At 43.1% G+C, this 26197-nt stretch overlaps 1 protein-coding gene across 1 annotated transcript; it reads left to right on the top strand.

Moving 5' to 3' along the window:
* Nucleotides 1-4817: 4817 nt before the first annotated feature.
* Nucleotides 4818-20086, top strand: UTP25 (UTP25 small subunit processome component). Its single transcript, XM_085054911.1, has 12 exons — nt 4818-5266; nt 6487-6526; nt 7721-7964; nt 8716-8922; nt 11033-11121; nt 12475-12885; nt 13527-13746; nt 15745-15947; nt 17154-17336; nt 17963-18075; nt 18484-18729; nt 19542-20086. Exons 1-12 carry the CDS (start codon nt 5166-5168, stop codon nt 19786-19788), a joined length of 2304 nt encoding a protein of 767 aa, XP_084911037.1. The 5' UTR covers nt 4818-5165; the 3' UTR covers nt 19789-20086.
* Nucleotides 20087-26197: the final 6111 nt, after the last annotated feature.

Here is a 26197-nt window from a genome sequence, read left to right as displayed (position 1 = left end):
AGCTTGAATATGAGTCAAACCGTTGGTATCACTGTGTGTGAACTCACACCTCTGAAGGACAGAGGGAAAGGTTTTTCAGACATGAAATAAATCCTTAGGATCAGTTCAATATCAGTTCAGCATCACTGCCATTTCTATGAAGGAAAGATGAAGAAAAGACTTGACAGTATGCAGTAGCAAAGCTTGACGCCAGTATCCAGTAGCCTGCAGTCTCAACAGAACTCAGATTCTTAACACTGCTGCTCTCCCTGTGGCTGATACTGCATTAGCCTCATGATACTGCATTAGCCTCAAACAAGTTTAAGCCAAGTCAGTCATTGAGAGGAGATTTATAGATGTTTGGTTAAGCTAATGCTCTGTCTTTCTTGGAGTTCTACAGTATATGAACTTAGGCAACAATAAACCTTCAAGATAATTATCTTTGCTTTCTCTGCCCCTGTAATTCCAGCACCTTTGAGATACAGAAATCAGAGAGGTATTTCATTTACAAAAGGAATATGAGAAAAGAAAACAAAACCCTTTAATGCAAACAATTCATTTGTTCAGGTCAGTGCACACAGCACATGTAACGATTCTCTTCTGCAACACTTTTGTGTAAAAGGACAGCATTATGGGATTTGGGGTTTTGCATACTCATCTCAGTGTTCCAAATTGTTAGTTCTCTTAATAAAATGAACCTTTCTTTCAAAATGCTATGCATTGAGCTACTAGAAACATCAGTGATAAAAAGTGCAAATTTTCTTCTTTCTACCTAAATAAACTGCCAGTAGATATTATCAAAAAGCACACAATCAGTGTATCACATCTGCTGATGCAAGGTCTTTTATACATCACCATGTTACCACTCATCTTTCATTCCCCCCACCATATAAATATTAACTCTTCTTTGCCATGGTATTAGAATATGTTTCCAGTTCAAAAGAAGGGTTTTCTTAGTTTAGCTACTGAACATATCCTAGGGCTTTTCCCCTAAGCCATTAGAGTACAAAAGGTTCACCTTGTGCTCAGATAAAGTTACAGTATCTACATTATGGAAGACACAGTGACATAACTGAGTAACAAACTCCAAACATGTACAGCAACTTCAGATACCTGGAACTGACTGGAGCTGCTTTAGCCTGCAGTGTTGACATCGCTAAGAAATGAAAGAGCAGAAGCCTTAGTTTGCCATCAAAAATCAAGCACAGTGATGAAACTTTCCGACCAAAACAATCATTAGGCATTATGCAAGAGGGAAATAGAAATTTAAAACATGGATTAGTTCAGTGGCTGCTCAGGAGAAAAAGAAATTGTAATGTTTTAAATAGGATCGATTTTAAAAGGACCAATTCTTCCCTAATGTTGGCACCCACCCAAAACTAGAAAAAGTCATAATACAGATTTCTTTACCCTTTTCTCTAAGATCTCATTCAAGTCTATCCATTTACTTAGCCTGTCCCAATGCAGGGTATCAAAGCTTGGCAAACCCTGCCTTATATTCTGTTTTCAACAAACTGGGTGTGGATGTACTGCAGAACTAGTTTGAAACACTGAAAAGAGTTTTTTCTGGGTGCCCACAGAATGCTGAGGGCTCCATCCCCTTCCTTGACATTTGGATTTCCACTTCTGGAATGCAAGCTTGCAGTAAAACTCTACTGCATTAGACATGCTTCTACAGAAGTGATCATGGGTTTTTTTAAGCTAATGTTGCTATGGAAAAGTCATGGATTCAGGCAGCTTATGTGGTTAGTGTACTCTGGATCTTTCTAAAATGCTGGGGCCCTTCCTTGCCCAACAGACTAAAATTTTAAGATCTATTACATTTTAGAAGCTACCTTATTCTCTGTGTTCTGTATTTCTCCAGTGTGTAAACTTGGTAATTCTTTAAAGAAGATGAATTCATTATAGGTTTTCTTACATTGGTGATACATTATAGTAACAGCAGTGTAAGGAATTACAGCATCAGTAAATATATTGGCCATTTTTCAAAAGAATTGCAGCTTGATTTTCAATTACATCATTCAAAATACAGCTCATAGTGGCAAAAAACCCCAAACCAACAAAACAGTGGCAAAGCAGTTTCTAAACTTAGTTTCAATCAGCAATATTAGTATTAGGCTATATAGTATTAGGCTAAATATGGCTGAGAACAGATGTTTAACATGAAAGCCCCCAGCAGTTCTGTTCTGAACTAAATTTGTTTTGCTTAATAATAAACAAAAAAGTAGCTTGAGCACATAAATAATAAATATTTGTCTGAATAACTTTTTGTTGACTGCTAATGCTAGAGAAAGGGGAATAAGGAGGTTATAAAAATCTGTCACTTTAAATATGGCCATGCTTCAAAGGGTGTCACCATTCAGAAGAAAACAGAAGCATTCTGTCACCAAAAACTCATGCCACTTCCCTATATGCTACAGTCCAACGTGTAACTTGCACTGCCTAAATAACTCAAGGCAAAATGATTTTAAGTTTTAGCTCTCCATTCCTGCATTTGGATAGAAAGGGTGTGATCAACACATTTATTCCAATTAAAAAATCTCACAAGGGAAAGGGGAAAAGCAGAGGTGGAAAAGCAGGTATGAAGGAAAGGATGAAAGTGAGTTACTGCGAGACAAAAGAGTGAAGGCAGTAAGCCAGCAAGCAGGAGTCTGTTATGTTCAGATTAGTAGAGTTCTCTAAAATAAAGAAAGTGGCTTTTATAAACCATCTGTCTCTGGAATGTCATGCAGATAAAAGTGCAGGAGATACACAGGTAGCAGCAGCAGACTTCTGCTGACAGGGTTTAGTTGCAGTTGCTGACAGAATGGGGTCAGCAGAACAGATTTCAAATAATGCAAGCTTTTCTCCTTCCTTTTCTTTCCAATATTATTGCTGGAATCAGAGATGCTGGTGCATAAGAAATCTGTAAAAAGAACATTGCTGGTGATATGTTACCATGTTAGCAGCTAGTAGCTCCAGGGTAACTTTACAAGGTCATTTAGAAATTTGATTTAAAATTTTCAAGTGGAGAGATCGAATTTAAGAAAAGGATTATCATATAATAATATATGATTATTATATGGGTGATTACATGTTCTCTGGTCTATGGGGTATCAGCATCAGTGCTGCTTTACTGCCCTTGTCTCACCACGGAAAAGCTGAGGTGTTCATCTCCTGGGGAGCACATCTCCTAAGACACATGAATGGCACAACAACATTTTAAGTAGTTTAATCCTAAACACCAAACTACCCAAATAGGATCCTAGGATCCTTCTCACATATGGACTGGGGAGGAGGGAGGAAAGAGTTGAGCAGAAAGAGGGGAGCAATCTCAGGAGTATCATAGATTTCAATGGTTAAATTGAAGTCAGGATGGAGGGAGGAAAAGGGACTTACAGTAGACATCAAGCTACAGGGCCAAATCTTCTAAGATGCTAGAAGAACTTCCCCATTCTGGTGAAAAGAAGTGTAAGTGGCCACAGAAGCAACTGCTGGCATTCAGAACATCACAAAAGAATGAGATCCATGCATTTTTAATTCATAAAGCAACATTGAAAAGCAGACCGACCGAGCAGACTCCACCAAGTAGTGCGAACTATCATCATAGCCAGAATTCTGGAAAGAGTCTACAAACAACACTGGAGTCCGAGTTATAGCCTTACTGTCAGCAAGGTCCTATAATTTTCCCTTTTAAACACACAAGAATGCAATCCCTGAAGAGTTGCTGAGCTCTCCTGATTCAGCTCTGAATAGACTCCTGCTCTTCCTGCTGTCTCCCAATGCCAAATTGTAAGTCAACAAGAAACAATTTTGCAACATAAAAATATACTTCCTTTTTTACACTCCTGGCAGAGGTGGGATTGATTGGCAATATTTTTCCTCTTACCGAGCATGCTGCCAACTTCACCAAAAAAACCTGGTAGTTGGAAATAACTTATTTTAGTCAGTGTTGTTACATAACATGTTGGCTTTGAGAGAACCTGCCAAGGGAGTTTCTGCTGCTGGGCACAGCCAACTGCTGCTGCTGGCTGTCTGCTGCAGGGTACTGGGTAAAGCAGGTCAGTAAAGTGGTTTGGGTTAAGATAACTTCCCCCACACCAGAGGGGTTTATTGAAGAGACAGAGTGTGGGATTAACAACATGCCAGAGTAACTCCTGGAGGCTTCTGTGAAACTGAAGTGCAGTTAATGTACTTGCTAGCTTCAGTCAAATCCATGGGTGCCCTCAGGTCAAGATAGTCAAGGAGCTACAATCCAAATGCTAAACTATTTTTCCCTAAAATATTCCATGCCTCCGTCCTATTTGGAATTACCTTGTTCTCACTTAGTTCTTTTACTCCCAGAGACAAACTGAAACCTATTGTGTGTGCTTTGCACATTACAAGACCATTTATAGCCCCTCGTTACTAAAGATCAGAGGAGTTTCAGCTAGGTCATACAGAACCATAGTGATATAAGGAATATCAAGAACTTTAAAGCAAAGAACTGAGTTTGAATTTACTTTATTTGACACAATGCAAGGTCGTTTCTGAAGAATTGTTTCTCTCCATACGCAGTAAAGCATTTAACTTCACCCTTAAGCAGCGCTCAGTAAGACTCAGCAGTGACATGTTAGAAGAGCCAGAATTCAGTGGGGTTCCATTTGGAGCTTTTGATTTCACCTTTTAGAATAAGGCAGACTGAACATTAACGACTCGTGCAGAGGTTTCCCCAGAACATGAGTAATTTTTAGCAAAGCGCCGCAGATCACGGGTCAGCTGGAGAAGGCAGCAGTGTCCACCTGCGCTCCGTCAGCCGCCAACAGCGGGTTTTCCCGCGGCTCTGCGGAGCTCGCCCCGCTGGCAAGGCGCTGCTCGCCGGCCTCAGCCCGCTCCGGCAGCGGAAACGCGTCACGGCTCGCACCAAGCTCGGGCCGCGGGGCGCGGCTTCGGGACAGGGTTGATTTTGGACACAACCTGGGACAAGTGCTCCCTGCCGGTACTCTGTGTCCCCCGGCGCGGTCCGCAGGCACACACCCGCGCCCGCTCCCGGCCCGGCCCGAGAGCTCACCCCCGGCCTCCGCCTCCCGTTCCAGCCGCCCGCGGCCCCGCCTTCCCAGGGTGCGACTCCTCCGGCATCCCCGGGCGGCGCCGGGCTGCGGGCACCGCCCCGCCGTGCGACAGCGCAGCGCGCCGGGCAGCGCCGGCACCACGTGGAGCCGGCCGGCATGGGCAAGCGGCGAGCCGGGCGGGAGCTGCTGCGCAGCCTGAGCAAGAAGCAGAAGAAGCACCTGCGGGAGTTCGGCGAGGAGCACCCGTTCTACGACAAGTGAGTGCCGGGCTGCGGCCGCCCGTTCCCCGCCGTTCGGTGCCGGCGCTGCAGGCCGAGCAGCCCCGCTGTGCCCGGGCCGGCCTGCGCGGAGGCCTCGCTCTCTGCATTCCTGCGCTCCCGAGGGAAGCAGGGCTGTGGCAGCTGCATGGCGCACTGCCGCTCCTCAGGAAATCGCTCCTGGGAATCTCGGGCCGGATTTTCTGGCAACAAATATAAACTTTGTGGTGCAGCCCGGAGGCTGCCGCGAGGAGTGGGGAAGCTGGGCTCCCATTTGGATACCAGGCCGCTCCCTTGGCTTGTCAGGGCTCCAGTTTTCCCCCTGTTTGCTTAGTGCTCTTTTCTCATCTCGGGAGGGCTGTGAAAACAGAGCAGCGAAGATCTGTGTGACGAGAGCCGTTCTCTCCTGGGCGGGATGCCCGTCTGCCAGAAAGAGCACCTTCCTTTTGTCTCCACGGGTGAACTTGCGAGGAAAGAACTGCTTAGTGCAGATGCTGTGCGATCTGTGCTGCTGCTGCTGGAAAGGCTTAGCAGCCTGCGAGGAAAGCACAGCTAAGTCACCAGTTTAAATGTCTTTAGGAACAGGCAGACAGTGTTCATGTCCGTTGTTTGTGTGTCCCCTGGGGCTCTCCCGGCCTGTGTGGACTGACACGGGAGGCAGAGCCTGGCCTGCTGGAGAGTGTCCTGTGTGTCACCCTCTGCCGGGACGCTCAATCCCGTGCCAGTCTCTGCGTCTTTTTGGAGGAGTTGAGGTTAGTTTAAGCCCAGCCTGTGCAGCGGCTTGCTTGAAGAATTGCAGTTGCAACACTGGTTCATTAATGCTGTTTTTCCTTTAATTTGTGTCTTTTTCCCATTTCACAGCCCGATATTTCGTGCTAGAAGAAGTCCCTGTCTCTGGTTAACTTTGTTACAAACTACTCTTGATGCTAGATTCTTGTAATTCCTTTTGAGACCTCATCTTCTGATCAAAGCTGGATTTTACTTTAAAACTTTTATTGATCTGTTGTAATGCTTGAGCGCTTAGGCTTCACCTAAGTGAGGGGTGACCCTTAAGGGTAAGTGCCCAGTCTGTTTTCTTAGGGAGAAATGTGTGATAGTTTGGTTTTAAACTTTAACTTCTTTAAACTTGTATAACTAGTCAATTCACTCTTCCCCTCATTTCATTCATCCTGTGTATAACATCACTGACAGAGTAAGATATTTCAGTACTTTCTTTTCAGGGTTTCTGGAAGACCAGAAGCAACTCAAATATGCGAACTGGTAAGGTACTTTTATTTCTCCCTTTCTTTCATCTTTGTGTAGTTCAGTGAAGTGAAAAACTTAGCATTTCATGTTACCAAGTTATTCATGCTGATTAAGTTGTTCCACTTGGAAAACCAGTGTTTAGGAGAAAAAGTTGAATGTATTTTTTGTGTGGTTCTGAATTGTTCTCTATAATGTCTAACTCAAAACTGTGATACCATGAGAGGGCAGAAGCAGCAGGAAATAAAAGCAGTCCTTAACTTTTCTGCGTATTACTTAGTCACGGTGAAAATCAGATCAATTTAAGTTGTTCTAATAATGTTGATAAACTTAGTGTTGTGTGAGTTAGGAGATATTTTATTCTCTGTTGAACAAAGAAATATGTTAATACTCTTTCCTCTTCAGATTGCCAGTGCTCTACTTTTCTTTCGGTCAGGATTTGGTAACCTCTTTTATCATCAGATAAAACAATTCAACGTTTTAGTTTGGAAAAATTAATTACTCTGTTTCATTTATTTTCTTTAGCAATTTTGTGCATTAATACAGTATTTATTGATTTTTTTTTTTCCTATTTGGGCTAAAAGGAATTAAGAAAGAAGTGAATGGTGTTGTGTTGATGCTCATGGTTCCCCTATAGTTTTGGCTATAATCTGGACATTGGTTTGTGCAAGGCCAGGACAGAACTGGCTCCAAGTCTGGCTTGCTTCAAGTGTAGAGCTGTACAGCTGAACCAAAGCTGACCAACTCCCCAGGGAACCATTGTCCACTGACAACTATTTCACTTACCTTCTTGAAAGCCAGAAGCATTTCCAGCATACTCTGTCCCTTGTATAGGTGCCCTTCTACAATTTTCAATCTGTATGTGGTTTTCTTAGGAGAATCTAGTGCCAGTTCCGTAAATGCCTTCTCTGTGGAGATCAAATGTCCTCACTCAGCTGAGACTGAAAGCACTGGGTTTTGTAGTGCTCCAAGTCAAATTGGTGCAGAATGAGACACCTCAGTCTGTGTCCCAAGATGCTTTCAAAATCTACATGGAGGTGTCTAGCATTGTTATTGGCATAAAATGGTGGGTTTTGAAAAATTCCATTGCATCTACATAAGGGTTTCATGGCAGAGGGGAAACATAACAGTGCAAGTAGAGGTAAGGATATTTGCCTGCTGCTTAATAGGCTTTTACTGTTGATGCTGTTACAGTTGTGTTTTCCTTTCCAGTCTGACGATTCTGATAAATCGAGTGCAGAAAGTGATTCGGAGACTGAAGTGGAACAAGTCTCTGGGTATCATAAGCTCCTGGCTACCCTGAAGACCTCACCTGAGTCTGAGAGTGAGGAAGATGAAAGTGAATCAGAAGAAGCTGAGGAAAGTGAGGCAGAACTGGACAGTGAAGGGTCCCAGGAGACTGGAGAAGCAGAGGGAGGTGAAGAAGATAAGAATGATGTTCCAGAGGAGGAAGAAGGTAGTTTGTCTTTTCCCATGCTTCTTTGATAAATGTTGTTTGATTAACGTATGTTTTTAGCCAGGATCCTGGAGTAGACTGGCTTGTTGGCTGGGTGCTCTTCTGCCTTGGAGACTCTGTTGCTCCATTGCCTCTGCGTGGGTGGGAGCAGCAGCTGCTGAAGGATTTAGCAGGGGAAAGGGTAGCTGTGCTCATTTTCTGCCAGACAGCCTGCTGCTGCTTCCTCAGATGTTGTTTGTGCGGCAGCACAGAGGAAATCCACATGGAGCAGCAGACCAGGGGTTCTCACCCACTCATGGGAGACGCAAGCTGTTCTCTCGAGCAGCATCTGGCTTGGCTGTGCCACCGAGAGGAGGGAAAGGTTTGCCTCACGGCACAGAACAGAATATGGAAATTGGAAGGAAACCTCCCCCCTTTACAGCAAGGTATCCTCATTCATGAAGTCTACAAAGAAATGCTGGGAGAGAGGAGTCAACTTTTTATCAGTTCCAGTTATTTGGGGTCTTTGGAAACTAAAAATTATATTCCCCAAATAGGTTGTTTCTCTAATTTTCTCTAAGGGACCACATTTTGTATTATGTAACATTTGGCATGCTAGCCAAAAGTCGCCTTTATGGTGGAATACAAAGCCTGCTTTTGTCTTTTTTGATAGAGTTGGAGGATAAAAAAGACGATAAGCCAAAGGGAAGAACTTTTACAGGCAGCAACTTTTCCAGGAGAAAATAACCTGTTTCTTTCCAACAATTGACAGCCATAGACATAGCAGAGCAGATGCTCAGCCAGGAGCAGACTGATGGCGCAGATACCTCTTGTGACCCACATCATGGAGTAATTGAGGAGTTTACTGATGTGAAACACGAATCTGAATTTAGCTTGGAAACCAATTTCATGGAAGAGGAGAGTGGAGATTGCAATGCAGATAAGAGAGACAGCAGCTCTTCGCAAGCTCTTCCACAAGGTAAAACACTGTTTGTGTTTAGGGATCTGCCTTTAGAGGAGTATCTGTAAACATGTTTAAATTATCCAACACCCTAGTAATAGGCTGTATAGCTTCTGAGATCTTCCACTACATTATTCATTGTATTGCACACATGTCAGCTGGTTACATAGGGGACCCTCAACACTAATGCTGATGTGTAGCTGAACCATTTGTTCTCTGTAGCCCCTGGGGACTGGGTTTCATGTGGGGTTTCTGCCATGACTGATAAAGCTTGAAGTATCAAGAACTAGAAAAGTGTGTGGAGGGTGTAAATCTAGTTCTGCTGCTTTAATATTAGTTTTAAAAGCCACTGTAACACAAAGGTCTCTGCAAGCCTGCAATTGACTATGGAAGATATTCTTGGCACAAACAGCACGGGAGATAATCGCAAAGCTGACCTGTAAGGGCATCCTTCACATCTCAGTGGAGTTAGAGGTCAGATTCTGAGAAGCTTGGAGCAGCCACAGTAATTTAGACAAATGCTCAGTGCTCTCAGGATTTTGAAGGTTATGCAGAGGAGCCTGACTGCACCAGGATCAGAAGAGTATGAAGCATCAGCAGAGCACATGTAGTGTCTTTCAAGGATGTATCCCAGAATTTCAGTGCACTGATGGATGCATCAGAGCTCTGGTGTTGGAGTCGTCCCACCATATGTAACAAAATAACAAAATAACCCGTGTTGCACGGGTGTGCGATCATTCAGCGACATGGCACACCCTGGCACTTGCACAGCTTCTGCTCATATTTCATGCTCTGTGGCTTTAATATCAGATGGCATCGTTTGAGAGGGAGAAATATGTTTGTACCATCCCTAGTGATGCTGGCTTGTCATCTTGGAGCAGCAGCTGACATTAGATCTGGGAGGCAGCCTGAGTGATACATGAAATGTGTGGAAGCATCAAAGGGCCATGTGATAGAAAAAACAGCTCGTTCTTGTTACCATGAGAATATGACTTAGGCTGTTGGCATTGCATTTTAATGAGAACAGTAGCTCTCCAACTGCATGCTAAGTATCCTAACAGCTTTGTTCTACCTATAAATGATGTACTACTTCCCAGTGGGTTCTTGTAGCTTGGAAGTGTCTCTATAATCTATTGCAGAAAATTAACCACCTAAGATAAGAGAAAGGGGATGAATCTCTACTCTGGTTCCAGGGTCACTAAAATTCCTGAAAATGCATCCCATTACTCCTACTTTATTGGTAAAATGCTGGATTCAGTAAAACTCAACTGAGGAGAGAGCCTGCAGTACAATTAAATGATACCCTGGTCCTTTGCATTTCTGGGAAGATTTTCTCCATGTTCTTTTCAGTGTCATGATCAGTAAATGTCTTGACTTTTGCCTGGGTAACTTGTGTGTGTGGGCTGGATATTTGTTGGCAGGCACCAGTGTTCCCTAATTAGTTTTCTTTATGCACCAAGTGCTGCTGTGCTGCAAGCAGGATACAGGGCTTGGCTTTCAAAACAAGCTTTGCATGTGACTGTGTGTGCCAGTGTCTCTGAGTATAATATGATTTAACAGTTCTTTGCCTCTCCTTTCCTTTCCAAAAAGAAATGCTGATTAGATAAATCAGACTTTTTCTCACTTCAGGCAATTTTTGCCCCCCTTCTCCAAAATTTGCCTCATATCTCTCTGCTTTATTGCAGTGTTCATATCACTGGCCAAAGCCCTGGGCAGAGCTGTTTATAAATTAGGAAGGTTAGCAAGTTCACTTGGGACTTTACTATTGACAGCCTTCTTCACCTGTAAGCAATGGATGTGTCAGAGCTAAAGGCAAAAAATTGCCACTGTTTTCCACTTCAGATTGTTTTCCTGTCTAACATTTGATTAGTGCTTGAAAATTCTAGTACTTCCATAAGTGCTTCTTTTTCTTTTTTAAAAGCAATCTGTCAAATCTGTTCTCTCTGTTCTTTGCAGAGAGAATGTGACATCCTTTCTCTCATCTCCAAGTGCTTTGAAATAACTAGTTTTAATTGTGGTGTTGGCCAGCATGGAAACTGTTCATCTCATTTGCAAATCTATTCTGCAACTTGATTCTACTATTAGCTGCAATAGTTCTCAGGCTATTTTTTTTTGTCGCTGTAAATAGATCCATTTAAACAGCACATGGACAAAGAACTTGAAGATAAAGAAGTTGAGAAGATGTCTACGCTTCCTAAAACTTCAAGTCAAAGCCAGGTAATGTTCTGTAGTCATACAGAGTTTCTAAAGATGCCTGGATTGAAATAATAATTTTTTTAATACAAGTGAAATAGGTCATAATTGTTATTATTAGCTGTTGGCACTAGAATTATTGAGATTTTGTCACTGTGTTGTTGTCTAATTGCTTTCTTCTTTACTTACTGCTGAGCAAAGGTTGAAGTCTGAAGTCTGGTGTTCTGGAGGCATATGGTTATACATTTGAAATACATTGCTTTAGAGTTTGAGCTGTAGTCCCAAAACCTTGACACGGGGTAGAAACAGGGCTTGTTTCTGAGTGGTGACAGCCCAATGCCATGGATGTGTTCTGCAGCTGAATTTTGGAGGTGACCGTGTACAGTTTTAAAAGTACTTGTGATGCACTTTCACATTTTTGCTTCAGGATGGCTCTGTCCTTGTACACATTTACAAGCCAGTGAAGGGGAATTTATTGCTTATATTGTTAATTCTGGTAATAATATGTGAATTACAGTACCAGGGAACCACCTCATTGCTTGACAGAGAATATTGGTTTTCAAAATACTCATTTTTAGACAAATCTTTGCTTCATAACTTTTCCACATCTGATTTTGTTCTGGAGAGTTGCCTTCCATTCTGGTCAGCCATATGCTGGGTGACATTCATTGGAATATATCCAATGGTTAGTTAGTCAGAGAGAAAGCTGTGGGATTTTTTGGGTTTTTTTTCAATTTAATTTACTTTTTTTCTTTTTTAGCACATGGTGGCCAAAATTACCGGTGCCACCTGAAGCAATGCATGATGTATCTTTGCTTAAATTGGTGTAGCTACTTTACGGGGATAGTTGGGGACAACTTGCATGGCAGAAGGCTTAGAGTTTTTTCCCAGTACACTGATAGCTGTTTAAAATCAGACACCCAAAAAGATTGCATTTAGTAACTGAATGATAACTTCTGGGGTTAGCTCCTAATGGGTTTATTTTCATCTTTGATCAAAGTACATACCTCAGCAGGGCCAGTTGGTAGGTGTGGTTGGACTCTGGGCTTCTCATCTTGCCCCTGGCTTGAGCCACTGATTGATTTGCTGGGTGGGTTAGGCAGAAAATTCCCCAGTTTTCTGTGAAATGGGAAGAGTTACAGACACATCACTGCAAAATCCATCCAGATCTACTAAGCTCAAGTTTATTGTTATTTATCCTGGCAGACTCTAAAAGAGATTGTGCATTGAAAGAAAGGTTTCCACTTGTATTATGGAAAGATAGTATCCTTAATTCCATGAACTTGATTCAAGTTGATATCACCAGCTGAGGTGCTTTCAAGTGTGCAAGGCTTAGTACATATGATTCCTCAGTGGTTTTGGCTTATTTTTTTTCAGTGGCTTCGGCTGGGTCAACTAATTTTTTCTTCCACTTTGGAGAAACATAGAAGTTTGAAAGCAGACAAAGAAATTGATCTGAAACAGCTTCATCTCCACAAGCCTTTGGAATCCACTTGGCCAAAAGTGAATAAACAATTTCTGTCCTCAGTGGACAAAGCAAGTGAATCCCCTTTTACCCCATTACAAAGAGAACTCTTCTGCATCATGAACTCGTACCGGGACTTGTTCTATCCAGAAAGAAATGCTTTAACAAACGGGGAAGAAATCCGGCACGCCTACTGCCTGCATGCCTTGAACCATGTGCTCAAGGCCAACGCCCAGGTGCTCAGCAACAATGCCAAACGGAGGGACCGAAAGCCGGGGAGCGACAGCGATGACTACAGGGATCAGGGGCTCACTCGGCCTAAGGTAAGAGAGCTCTCATTCCCTGATCCCCACCCTGCCTGCTTGCTGTGGCTCTACAAACATCCTGGTAGTTCATCCACACGTATTTCTGTTGCTGCTCGTTCAGGTGACGTGTTCCTGGCCATGTGCTTTTCTACATCCCTTTGTCATGCCTAGAAGTTGTCCTCCACGGGCACAGCAAATGCCCTGCAAGAACCAGCCTGTTGAACATTTCCAGAGTTGGGTTACAGTGTGTGCTGCATTCCTGGCAAATCTTTGGTTTCTGTGTTGACCCCCTCAGTAGCCATTTATATTTTGGAGTTCTGTGCAGACACCCATCCAAGAACCAGCCACCCATCCAAGAACCAGCCCTGTCTCTGTGTCATAGGAGTCTTGCTTTCCTGGGGGTTAGGGAGGACAGGAGAATGTGCTTAGTTTTCAGTTCCCCTGTACTGGTACCCTGAGTGAGCTGGGAGCTGCTGGCCAGTTTAGGAGCACACTGCATCCTAGTGCATCTTGCCTCCCTGCTGCTTGTTGGAATTGTTTTGTTTTGATTGTTGGGATGCCTCACGGGGGCAGATCCAAGCTGAAAGTTGAATTAACAGAGTTAACGGCGAGTGTTCATATTTTATGAGTTATTCTCTTATAACTGTTGATCTGCACAGGTACTGATGATAGTGCCCTTCAGGGAATGTGCTCTGCGAATTGTGCATATTTTCATCAGTCTCCTTGAAGTGAATGACAAAAAAAAAATAGATGTGAGTAATAAAAAGCGCTTCAAAGGGGAGTTTGGCTCTGACCCGGAGGAGAAGCCTCCCAACCTGAAAAGACCTGAAGATTATGAAGCCGTCTTTGCTGGCAACATTGATGACCACTTCAGAATTGGTAATGACCTGCTGAACAGATGATTTTTAGCTTGTAAAGACCTGCTAAGTAACCAATTCTTCCCAAATGCCTAGGAGCTATCAGGGCTGGAAGTTCGGGTGAGACTCTAGGCTGTGTGGTATTCCTGCTGGTTTTGCACTGGCAACTTGGCTTTTTCTGAAAATCTTTCTTGCCTTGCCAGGACTTAAAAAGAAAGAGAAAATAGAAAAGTAATTATTTTCACATCAAGTTCAGAATCATTTAAAATGCAATGACAGCTTTATTCTAGCAGGACTGCCCACACCTCATTTTTAAGATAGCCTTGATTATGCAGCAAAGTCTTTTCACATTATATTAAAAAAATCTTTTGGGTTTAATTAGCCTGTTCACAATATCTCTTGTAATCGTTGGAACAAAATTAAAGCTCAGTACTGAGCGAAGCAGTTTTCTGCTGTGCTTCCCATGGTTTTCATGAAAGCACATGGGTAGCCAGCAAGTAGGAGTGTTGGACAAGCAGAAAATATAAGACTGTTTCATAATATTGTAATCTTAGGCTGTTTAGTAACTCAGCATGCAGAGAACTAGCTAGTGGCTTGGTTCCTGGAGCTGCCAAGATGAGAAGGCAATTTTTCTAACTTGACAGATCAGAGGCTTTTGAAATACTGCACCTTGAAATATAAATTGGCACCCCAAGAAATATAATGATACAGTGGAAGATGTGAGCAGGTCGCACTCAGTCTTTCTTCCTTCCCCAGTGAATATCTCTGAGGCTGAAAGCATCTTACTTTCAGTAGCATAATAATTTTCCTTTCAGTCCTCTCCCATACCACACTCTCCTTGTTCCACTTACTAAGTGTTAAGAAATGATTGAAGAAACTTTCAGTGCTGTTAACTTGCAGAAGCAAATTATAGAAGCAGAATAATTTCTCTTTGTTATTGTACTGCACACCCTGTTACTTCTGCACAAAAACTAATTTAAAGCACATTTGTGATCCCTTACTGAAACCACCACTCTTTCACATTTTTAGACAGAAAAAGTACTTGATGTTTCTAAACTGTGTATATGCTGTGACAAGTGATATCTTCTTCCTGGAAATTCAACCAATTGAGCCTTTCTTTTTTTCTTTCTTTTTCCATTTTTATTGTTGGGTTGAAATAGACAGCAGGAGGGGTCCCTACTCCTGTCTCTGAAATTCTTGGAAGGGCCTTCAACTGTACTTATGATGTCCGTCTTCACATAGATAGGGAGAGAAGTTAGAGGGACTTTGGCAGTTTGTAGGGGGTGGTTTGAATGTGGTCTGGACTAGCTGGATTTTTAAGATCAGAAAACTGTGGGTTCTAGAAATACTGCCATGTAGTTATGGCACAAACTGCTTTGATTGCTTCCCTTTCCTGTCTATAAGATGAGAGGTGATGCATAAACTGGTTCAGAATGTACCCTGCAACATGTGGTGTGAAAAGCAGTGTAGGTGCAAGACTGGTCATGCTTTTGGTCACTGTGCTATGAAGAACTTTGTGGTATAGTAACAAATTATTCAGCCCTGTGAATAAAGGCAGCTGATAGTCAAGTGGTCCACTCTAAATCTTTCATGACAGATCATTATAGTAGTTACTGTAATACCTAAAGGCAGAGACCAAAGTTTAGGATTTAGGGAGAAAGGAGTAGTTAATAATTTCTGCATTTTTTTTCTTAAGTTGTTCAGTCCCCTCATCCCCCTGTTTAGTAGAAAATCACAAAAAATATGTTTCAGTTAAAAAATTCTGTCCAGATTATGAAAAATCTTTTAAGAAGTATTATGGAAAGGTTTTGCCAAACTTCATGAAAATTTTCCAAATCCTTGTCAGATGGTGGTAGGGTGGGTAAGCAGCTTTTGGGGAGAGGAGAGTTTCAGACAGATTAGTTGCATCCATCTGTAATCATCAATATGGGGAGAGGAAATGGGAATTACGGAGCCTGCTGGAAGAATGTGATTGATAACTGATGTTAACTGAGAAGTTGCTGTTGGTGTTGTTGGACAGGGGTGGCAATTCTGCAGAAGAGCATGAGACTCTATGCACCCTTCTACTCTTCAGACATCATCATTGCCTCTCCCCTGGGCATCAGGACTGTCATTGGCGCAGAGGGGGAGAAGAAGAGAGACTTCGACTTTCTGTCCTCAATAGAAATCCTCATAATTGATCAAGCAGACATTTACCTGATGCAGAACTGGGAACACGTTCTGGTGCGTTTGCTGTGTGTGTTCATTTTTGTGCTGTGCTGTGTCTTGCTAGTCTGATGTTACTCAGTTTTGGCAGTGAGCAATATTGCTGTTTTTTACCAACTTGATTCTAGGCATGGATGTTCGTTTCTTTTCCTCCCTCCTCCCTGATATTTTCCTTATACTAAGAATATTCTTTCTACAGATTTTGGTAGTATTCAGGACATGTTCTCTCTAAAACTTAGTTTGGTGCTTTAGTAGTATATTTCATCTGAGGTATTTTTTGGACAGTTTTAATTATCTTGCAGCATGAGATAATGATGGTTCCTTTAATCACATCTGGGAGAAATTATGCCAGCTGTCTGACTGCCCAGTGTCTCAGTTAGCTTGCAGCCGTGTGAGGAATCTGTACAGCCTAATTCAGGTTCCCTCAGGAAGCACGAGGAGCTGGTGCATGTCTCCACTGACTGCAGAGATACTAAGCATTAGTCATGTCCAGAGTTAAATGGTACAGAGTACCTGTAGATTTAATGAAAATAGAGCCCTTGGGTTGTGGCTGGTATGTAGTAGTACCCCTGCTTTTTGGCTTTTGGTTAGTGGTAGGATTTTCTTTTCCACATAAAAACACTTCAGAGGTACCTGGACCAGATATTTTTACTACATGATGTCACTATGCATTTTGGATGAGTCCAGAAGGTCTTCTTTCCTCGGGAGTCCCAGAAAGGGCACATGAGCCTACACGATATCCAAGGAATTAGTCCTGGAGCTTGTTTCCTCTTTTTTCCCTTTAGGTGCAACTGCCTGCCAGGTGGTGGTAGGGATGCCAGTCCTAGGCATCATTCCCTGAGGGCAAAATGCAGTGAATTTCTTCAAACTGTCCCTGCATGTGATGAGAACTGAGCTGTGCTGAGGCTTTGTTTAGCTCAGAAACCTTGGGCCCATTGACTGTAATGCAAACAAATCCATTATACTTGCCCTGGGAGAAGATTGGAAGGAAAGGTTACTGTTTCTGGTGACTAAAGAGATGGTCGCTTTCAGTTCTGTGGCAGGAAATCAAGTAAATTGCTCTTGCTGTGGTCAGTAAATTCCAGACAGTGGTGTCTTGGGAGATGCTGCTTGTTTATATTCTGTGCTGTCTGGCTGGTCCCTGCCCTCCTTCCCACTGCAGTTAAGGCTTTTTCAGCAGGTGCAGGGATGTCAGCAGTGATGTGTCTCTGTCTGTCTGTGCAGCACCTGATGAAGCACATTAACCTGCTGCCTCTGGACTCCCACGGGGTGGACTTCTCCCGAGTGCGGATGCTGAATCTCAACAACTGGTCCAAGTACTACCGGCAGACGCTGCTGTTCAGTGCCCTCCAGGACCCCCAGATTAACTCTGTTTTCAGCAAACACTGCTTCAATTACGTCGGGCAGGTGAGTTCACGGAGGAGATGGAGTGCTGGCATGAAAGGGAGGGGGAGAGGAACAGAAAGCCCAACATTCAGAAAAGTTCTGTAACTCGGTTGCTGAAAGATGGTGTGTGCCTATCATTTCCCTCAGCCAAATGCTTCAGTCTGAATCTCCACGACACTGTGTGCTATGCCAGGGATGTGAAGAACTGCTCCTCATGCAGTGATGCTTATTTGATCTTTTCTTTAATAGTAGCTGCAGTTTCGTGTCAGAAATTGGATTTTGGTTTTTTAGCTCAACAGTCCCAAGTTACCTTGTTTTATATATTTTGTTGTTAAATGGAGGGTTCATCTGCTTCCCTTTTTTTAATCTCCTACTGTTTGTGTAAGATGCACAAACTGTTAGTATTTTGAAAGAAACAGGAAGAGTAAAAACTTTAGGAGACCATCTCAAATACATGGGATTCAGGGCTTAAGCAGTCATCAGGTATTTACCAGATCCAGTATGAAATACACAACTGTAGTTTTGTACTGGGCCTTTCTTTAAAACATCCTTGTGCCCTGCTGTCAGATGTGAGCTGCAGAAAGCTGGCAGCAGTGTGCCTGCCTTTGGAAAGCTGATTCCCTAAACATCTTACTTCCTCCTCACAGGTGGCCATTCGCAACGTGCCGCTCACTGGCTCCATCAGCCGTGTTGTGGTCCAGCTTCCTCATGTTTTTCGGAGATTAGAAGCTGAAAGTGTAACTTCTGTGATTGATGCAAGGTACTGTGTGTTTCAGACTGTTTTGCTGCGCCCTAATGACCGCAGTTTCGGATTTAGCAGAGCATACTGCAGAGCACACTGTGGGTTCACCACACAAGTACATCTTTATTGGCCCTCAGGTGTAGAGCTGGGCTCTGCATAGGTGGAGGGGAATAAGGCCTTCTTCTTGCCAAAGGCAATGGAGAATACAGTCTGGGGAAAGAATACCAGTCTCTACCACGGTTGTGTAGTGCTGGGAAAGCCTTTTATCTGCTACACATACAGAAATCCTGTGAAGTTAAAAGAAGGAAAAATGTAGTTGAAAATATTTGGTAATCTGTTGTTTGGTGATAATAATGTTGGGGCTTGTATTAGTATTGGAAAGCTAAAGTTTAACTCTGGTTAATTTTTTTTTTTTTTTAAATTGAGGTTTCAGTTTTTCATTGACAAAGTTCTGCCCGAGTACCGCGATGCCATCATGTCCCACTCGCTCATTTACGTCCCATCGTACTTCGACTACGTGCGCCTTCGCAACTACTTCAAGAAAGAGGACCTGAATTTCACTCACATCTGTGAATACACTAAAAAGGCTGCTGTCTGCAGAGCGAGGCGCTTCTTTCTCAAGGGAGAGAAGCAGTTCTTATTGTTCACTGAGCGTTTTCACTTCTACAAAAGGTGAGCTGTGGAGCAAGTTTTCCCTCTGAGTTGCGTGTGTGCTGTTTTGAAGGTAGAGTCTGACCTTAGTCATAGATGGGCTGTGCTGCTTTTTGAATCTGTTGGATCCCTCTAAGGACTTTTTTGACTGAAGTAAGAGCTGTTAAGTTTACTTTAAAGTTTTTGCCTGTTGTCAGCAAGTCCCTCTGCAGAGACTTTAACACTTGGGTATGTGCAAAGCTTTATTGAGGAAGGTAAGTGCTGCCAAGTGCCAGTGCTGTCAGGACAGGATGATATAACCTGCAAATGGGATTCATTGGGCCTTTTATTTGTGTTCATCTGTGCCACAGTAAATTGCATAAAATTTTGGAAAGGGTATGTAATTGGTTCAATAATGCAATATAGCAAGCTGAGGCCACTTGGAAAATTTGCTACATCCTGACTGGCGCTGTTTACAAGTTCCTAATGGAACAGGATTTTTTTCTGTTAGCAGATATTTTGGCAAATAGGAAAAGTTTCATGAGGCTTGGTCTGATCAGGCTTCACTGTATTAAAATCCAAGCTGAAGAGTCTGACTGCTTCATAAATTGGTACTTTGCAGTTGGTACTTTAGAGGAAGTCATTGTGCCTGGCAGTGTTGGATTTTCCCCCTAAATTACACTTCTCTGTTTAGTCTTCAGTCTCTGACACAGGGTTTGTGGAGTTGAGCTACAGCTGACATGCATTGAAGTTGATGGAAATTGGAAGAACTGATACAGGATTAATGTTTTAACATGCACATTTTGTAAAATTGGCAACAAATTTTTTGTTTGTTTGTTTGTTTTCTACTACAGGTATACAATAAAAGGCATTAGGAACCTCATTTTCTATGAGTTACCAACATACTCCCACTTCTACAGTGAGATTTGTAACATGCTGAAGGCCACAGACAATGGGGTGGATGCTACTTGGACTTGTACAGTGCTCTACTCCAAGTATGATGCTCAGAAATTGGCTGCAGTGGTTGGCATAGACCGCACAGCTCAAATGCTACAGTCCAAGAAGAATGTGCACCTCTTTGTTACAGGAGAAAATGATTAAATGATTCTACAGACTGGATGATTGGATGGACCTGCATTTTACTCGTAATGCAGATTTTTATATTGCTTTTCAGAAAAGTGTTAAACTTTTTACTCCTCTTTGTTAAATATTCTATTGGAATTGTTCATATAGTATTAAATTTCATATTTCAGTACTCTGCTCCACAAGAAACTAAGGATGTCATTCAAAAAAGCAGGGCTTAGGAGATGTTTTCTGCATATAAACAAAATCAATCCAGAGCTATTTTTCTTGTATATTAAAAAACTCATGGGTCAGTAAAGATTCATGCAGTGATAAATACCTTTCGATTGGACTGTTTAATTTCATTTTCAGGTGTAGCAAGCTCACCTTCTTTTCTCAAAGGAAAACTTTTCCTCCAGTCTAGGATAAGAAAAATGCCGAAGTGTTTAATGAGTCACTATTCTGTAAACCCACACATGGGAGGTGCAGGCAAAGCCTCTTTAACACAAGTGTGTTGCTGAATGAGAGTTGGACTTACTTCAAGTAGACACTTGTGAGAATCTTTAAATGTGTTTGGGTAGGAGCTGTGGTTTTGTATTTTTCCTGGAGCGATCTAAATATCTCTGCCTCCTATTTCCAACAGACCCTCTGGCTGGTCAGTTTCACCAGGGATAAATACAAAAACAGGGAATCCCATTGCAAATATCCATGGTCTGATACCTCACATCACAGGTGGAGGTGAGGTGGTTTGTCTGTTTTTTTCCTCTTGATGGTTGCACGTGGACAACATGGAAGCATCATGATGCTGCCGTTTTTTTTTCTTCCAGGAAGGTAAAAGCTAATTTAAAGGGAGCTAAAAGTAGAAGGATTAGGTTTTTTAAGCACGTGCTGGGACTGCAGGAACATTGTTCTCTGAAGGGGCAGGTGAGCCCTGCATCAGCCCAAATGCAAGAAGGAGTCCATCCTGTAATAAGCTTTGAGGGAGTTCTTGTCTAGGAGGCTTAAGTAAGTACATCAAAGTGAAATACACTCCTTGAGTAAATAAGGCCCATAATTCCTGCCAATTATTGTCATATTCCTGAGTCCTGCATTCCCCAAAGGCTGTGAACTTGGGTAGTTATCATTTAGTAGACGTGAAAATCCATGCAGTTTCTTGCTTTGCATTTTAAATAATGATGTCTATTAATTTTACATACCTCTGCTATAGCACACAAGAAACAAGAGCCAGCCCCAGCAAACTTTTCCTGGTGGACATCTGTCTCCTGTACAGCACAGACAGCAGTACCAGCAAACAAGGGTTTTTGTTGTATGGCCCAGGCTGGATGTGGGAGAATTGTGGCTGTGCATATGAAAACAAGCCCACAAAATAGGATTAAGGAATTTTCTTTCTACACCGGATGTATTTAGCAGAGATAATAGCTGACCTCTGAGGAAGCTAAAGTGGGATAGCTGCTTAGGGAGATAACATGATGCAGTGCAGCTCCTGTTTAAAGAAGCAGCAAGAGTTTTGTGCCAGAGCCTTAACTCTGCAAGGATTTTTCTGCCCACACTTTTAACTTGAAGCTAAAAGCAAAATGCCTTGATGGGAGTAAGGCCAAACTGTAGACTGAGGCCCTCATGATTTTTTTATCAACTACCTGGGTTTGTTCCTAAGACAAGCATACTTGGAAATTTGAAATGTATATACCAGTGTCACATTTCTGATGCTGATTACTAATTGTAACTTGCTAATTGCCAAAGTGGTGTGTAAATGCCTCTTCACTGTCTTCAGTAGGTGCTAAGAGCTGCCAGCACAGAGCCTCTAGAGACCTCGTGCATGAGGTTTTTTGTGCTCTGACAAATTCTTCCTTGCCTTCGAAGGGAGCCTCATCAGCCAGCACTAATCCTAGGCAAGGAATTCTGCCTAGGGGGCTGTGGTAGTTAAGTCAGACAGGTTTGCTGGTATGTGGAGCCCTTCTCTGTACTGGTGTGAAGGTCCCTTGTTCATCACCTTAAATAATTCCCTGGTGCAGGGGTTTGTCTCAGAGCGATTCCAGAGTTACTTCAGAGCCCGTCTTCCTGGTGGTGGTGTGGCTTTCAGAGAGGTGGCTGAATCTAATGCATTTGTGTGAGGACACTAAGGTCAGTTTTAGAAATGGAATTGTAAAGGTTTCTTCATTTTCTTATTGTTCAACACTTGTTCAGATTCTGACACAAATAGAATAAGAAAGGTGTTAGCACATACGGTATTTTACCTGTTATTACTTGACAGCATGCAGTCTCTGCAGGGTATTTTGCCATTTTTTCACAAGGATGCACCAATGATGAGTAATTAGTCATCTTGAGGAAGCAAGTGTAAAACAAAATCCTGTTCATTCTGACCTCAGTACCATACCTTTGTGTTCTCAAGAATCCATATTTTGGTCATTGTTTCAGGAGAATCTCAGAGTACTGACAACTAATCCTGTGTTCTTTGTGAAATGTTCTGTACCGTAGTGTAAGAGGTGACTGCCTGTTCCAGGCCCTGGCTGCTAACATGCAGGAGTGCCAAAGCATTAGCACCTAGCTCTGGGAAATTCAAACCCAAGGGTAAAAATAACTGGGGTTGAGATGTTAAACAAGAATTTCTTCTCAGTATATCCTGCCTCAGGAAATTTCTAAGGAAATCCTACTAATGGATGACCATGAGAAAGACATACTTGTCTCTGTAGGAAGATTGTTCTTGCAGCTAATGAGTTCATGTTCTAGTGCATAATTTTTTCACTAGCAAAACCTAATCAGGATAAGAGGTCTATTACATTTTGCTGCTCCTTTCAAAGATGACAAAAAGGCAATTTTTTTCTTCTCTGAAAATGTGTTTGCAGGATAGGAGCCAGCCTTCTGCTGCTGCCTGTATTAATGTGGAGGAGGGAGGGAAAGGTGACTTCGGGACAGTCTGTCTCCGTGCTGGAGAGCTGCCTCCCGTGAAGAGGCAGGTTGTTGGTTTTGCAGCAGTTATTGGGAAACACGGGACGAATCACATGAGAGAGAAACTGGAGCATTCCTGTTAACAACAGCAGAATTAACAATTACTTTACAGCTGTGCTGTCACAGACTGCCAGGGTTTCTCAGCTCTGCATTAGTCACGCACCACGGCCTCAGCCCCAGGAGTTACTCTCCAGTGTTTGGGGTTTTTTAGGGCTTGGTAACCAAGTGTGTCTGATGAAACAGTCTGTGGAGGGGGCAGTTCAGAAAGCCCATCCACACCATTATGGAGGGATGTAAGTGCAGGATGCAGTCAGTCCCTGCTGTCCCCCAGCTGGCTGGGCTGCCCTGACTCTGTCCTGCCTGGAGATAGGAGAGAAGGTTCCTCCCTTCACTGGATGGGTCTGGTCAGGGAGCTCCCACAGGTTCTGCACTGGGAAGGGAACAGCTGCTCTGGGGAAGGTCACTGGGGTGAGCCCTCATCTTCCCCCCTGCAGAGATGCCAGGTGACCCTTAATCCCATAGGGAAGGTGAAGGTGAAGGTGAAGGTGCTGCTGCTGTGCTGGCTGAGCTGGGCCAGGCTACAGCCTGGGAGGAGGAGGGCGCCAAGCCAGCAGCCTGACTGGAAAACACCACACAGGGTTTCAGATACACGTGTATTACTGAGCTCCTCCTGGCCAACAGGGTGCTTTTGCCCACACCAGAGCCGAGACATAGTTCTGTCCTGGTAGCTTTGAATCTCATCTTCTGTGCTGAGCTTGACAGTAAAGGGTAATTAAACAGCCCAGGGCTGGTTGTATTTTAATTAACCATTAGCTTCAGTGGTGCTTGAGAGTTGCTTGTTTCATCAGGTGGACTGTGAGCCCAACTCCCAGTCCATCCTATCCAGCTCTGGGATGGATAAACAGGAGGTGTGAGCTGGTAATGGGAATTAGCTACCTGAAATGGAGATGTTGGAATGGCCATAAGACTGAGTGGTACTTAGGGAATAAATATTTGATTATGTGAGAGAGGTGCAAGAATTTCAATAAAGGACATGAGAGATATCAAGGTAAGGTACAGAAAAACAACACACAGGACGGTAAACACTGAGCAGTTGACAATATAATTATGTACCTGCAACTAAAAACAGAAATTTGGCCTTGTTCTTTCAGACAAAACAGGAAAATCACACTGAAAATCACATGAAGTCTTACGTGCTGTACATGACATTACACTTCCAGGGTCAAACTCTCAGCGCTGATAGTGGCATAAATCTAAAGAGATGTTGCCAGAATTGCTAAAACAGAGGTTTATCAGGATGCTGTAAGGTCTCTTTTTAGCTCCTCTTTTACACTCCTACAAAAGGGCAGTTTGGTAGCTGGGACCATAACTGAAAAGCCATCACCAGTACCTTGTTATGACTAATATAGAAGCAGAAAGGTGTCAAAACCCCTCCTTGACATTTAATTAGTATGTTACTAAACACTATTTAGTTTGAATAATGTATATATTTTTAATCAAAGTAGGAAAAGCTAGATCAATTTTGTACCAAGTCATGAGCCTAGATATGACATGGATAAATGGGAGCCACTTAATAACCAGTTATTTGTACTTTTGCAAGGTTTTTGAGAAGTTCCTTGACAAGGGGAGCTTCTGAATTGTTTGGTGATGCTGGAAGGATCATAGCCGCTCATTGCAACCAGAAGCTCTAAGTTACTCCATGCCATATCCTCTGCTAACTATCTCTGTAGGATGAACTATCACATTTCTGTCTCCAAGAATATTCTTCTATATGTTGGCCTGGTCCCATTCATTAGCTTAATCACATTAGCTTAATTTAACCTGGGAAAGAATTTGAAAGGAGGAGAGCATACCTGGCCTTGCAGCTGTTTGGGGCTAAGCTCAACAGGGAAGACCCATCCAGAAAAGTGCACTGGAGCATCAAGAAATGGATGATCAGTCAGGAGGTGTCTTTATGAAAAGAAGCCTTGTGGGTTTCTCTGGTGCAGCCAGTGCTGAGTAACTGGAGAATAAGCCAGATTTTCTGACAGCTCACGTTTCTGAGACATCACTGAACACAGCACTATAACTTAGACATTAAAATTACCTGCTCCTAAGCATGGTCTCCCCCTTTCCATGTTAAATTAAAGGACATGTTTAAATTAACAAAAAAAAAAAGATATTTGGGGTTGCAGGTCTGTAGCTTGGCTTACTTCTGCTCTGCTGCCTGTTGCCCTCTCCCAGAGTAGAGGAAGAGCCAGTGGTAATTTGTATTACCTCTTCTGCCATTCCAGATCCTTCAGGCTGCTTTGTGCTTCATTTCTCCCTCCCCTTCTCCCACATGGTTATTGTCAGTGGAGTTGGGTGGAATGCAGTTAAATGCTGGTAAAATGCAGCTAACCCAAGAAAGAGCCCCTAAGGAATAAATTAGTGTCTGAATTAATTCCTGCTACAAGCTGGAAGTTCTCCAGTAACTTCAGAAGCTGTTTGCTTGAGTCCAAAGGAAGGAGAGATCATTCGGAGATGGAGGTGCAGAAGCTCTTGGAGTGTTTACAGGCTTCGTGAAACAGCTCACCTGAACTGCAGGCATGGCAAGGTTTGGTGGAATTAACCCATGGCAGACAGGGAGCCCATGGGCACAAAGAAGGGCACCTTGTCCACATGGATGAGAAAAGCTAAAGCAGACGTCAGAATCACAGTAGGGTGGTTTCCCAAGAAGGAAGATCAAATGATAGTGCCCCAAATTTGAGCACCTAAATGCAGCACAGGAGGTACTTCTGTGAGGGAAAGCACAGCAGGGCAAGTCTTTGTAACTGGAATGAGTCTCAGAGTGTAGGGAGGTCCCAGGGCAGTTCTGCAAGCACAAGAGACAGGCTGTTTCTGGCACTGCACAGGGAGCTGTCAGCACCATCAAGACAGCGTGACCGAAGTAGAAAGGTACAGAGCACCAAGAGCAAAGCTTCCTCCTGGAAGAAGACTTGACTCTAGGAATTTTGCTGCACTTCTTTTAGAGGTACAGAACAGACAGAGTGTGACATGAACACAGATCCAGGGTTTTTTTCCCCCCCCCAAACTTTGCAAGAGGGAAGAGATTAATGGTATAAAGTACATGAGCTCTGAAATACATCTTTTTTCCCATCAGTCAGATGCAGTTAGGTATCCTTTCCCTTCTGCTCACTTCTGTTAAAGGGAGGAAAACAGTGAAGAGCCTCTCTCCTCTAGAAACCTGCGAGGTCTGAGGCCAGCACAGGACAAGCAGCGAAGGAAGGTGCAGAGTCTCCACCAAGCAGGAGAGGTGGAGCAAGAGTTGCCCTTCAGGTGTCACCCATTTACAACAAACAATTGCCAATTTAGGGAGCTTACAGCATAACAGGTTACTGTAGGTCTGGGTTTGCACCTGTGTCACTTTTTGTTTTTAATTTCCCCCTAGTCCTTTGTTGTTTTCTTTCTTGGAGGAGGGGCTCAAGCAGAGTTGAGCAATGCTCATAGGTGTGGTGCGGAAGTTTTGCGTGTAATGGTGAAA

This window comes from Lichenostomus cassidix, chromosome 3, assembly GCF_008360975.1.
Source record: "Lichenostomus cassidix isolate B80296 chromosome 3, HeHo_3.0, whole genome shotgun sequence".
In the NCBI taxonomy this organism is placed as follows: domain Eukaryota; kingdom Metazoa; phylum Chordata; class Aves; order Passeriformes; family Meliphagidae; genus Lichenostomus; species Lichenostomus cassidix.
Note: the sequence above shows the minus strand (reverse complement) of the source record. Positions and strands in the feature narration are given on the sequence as shown.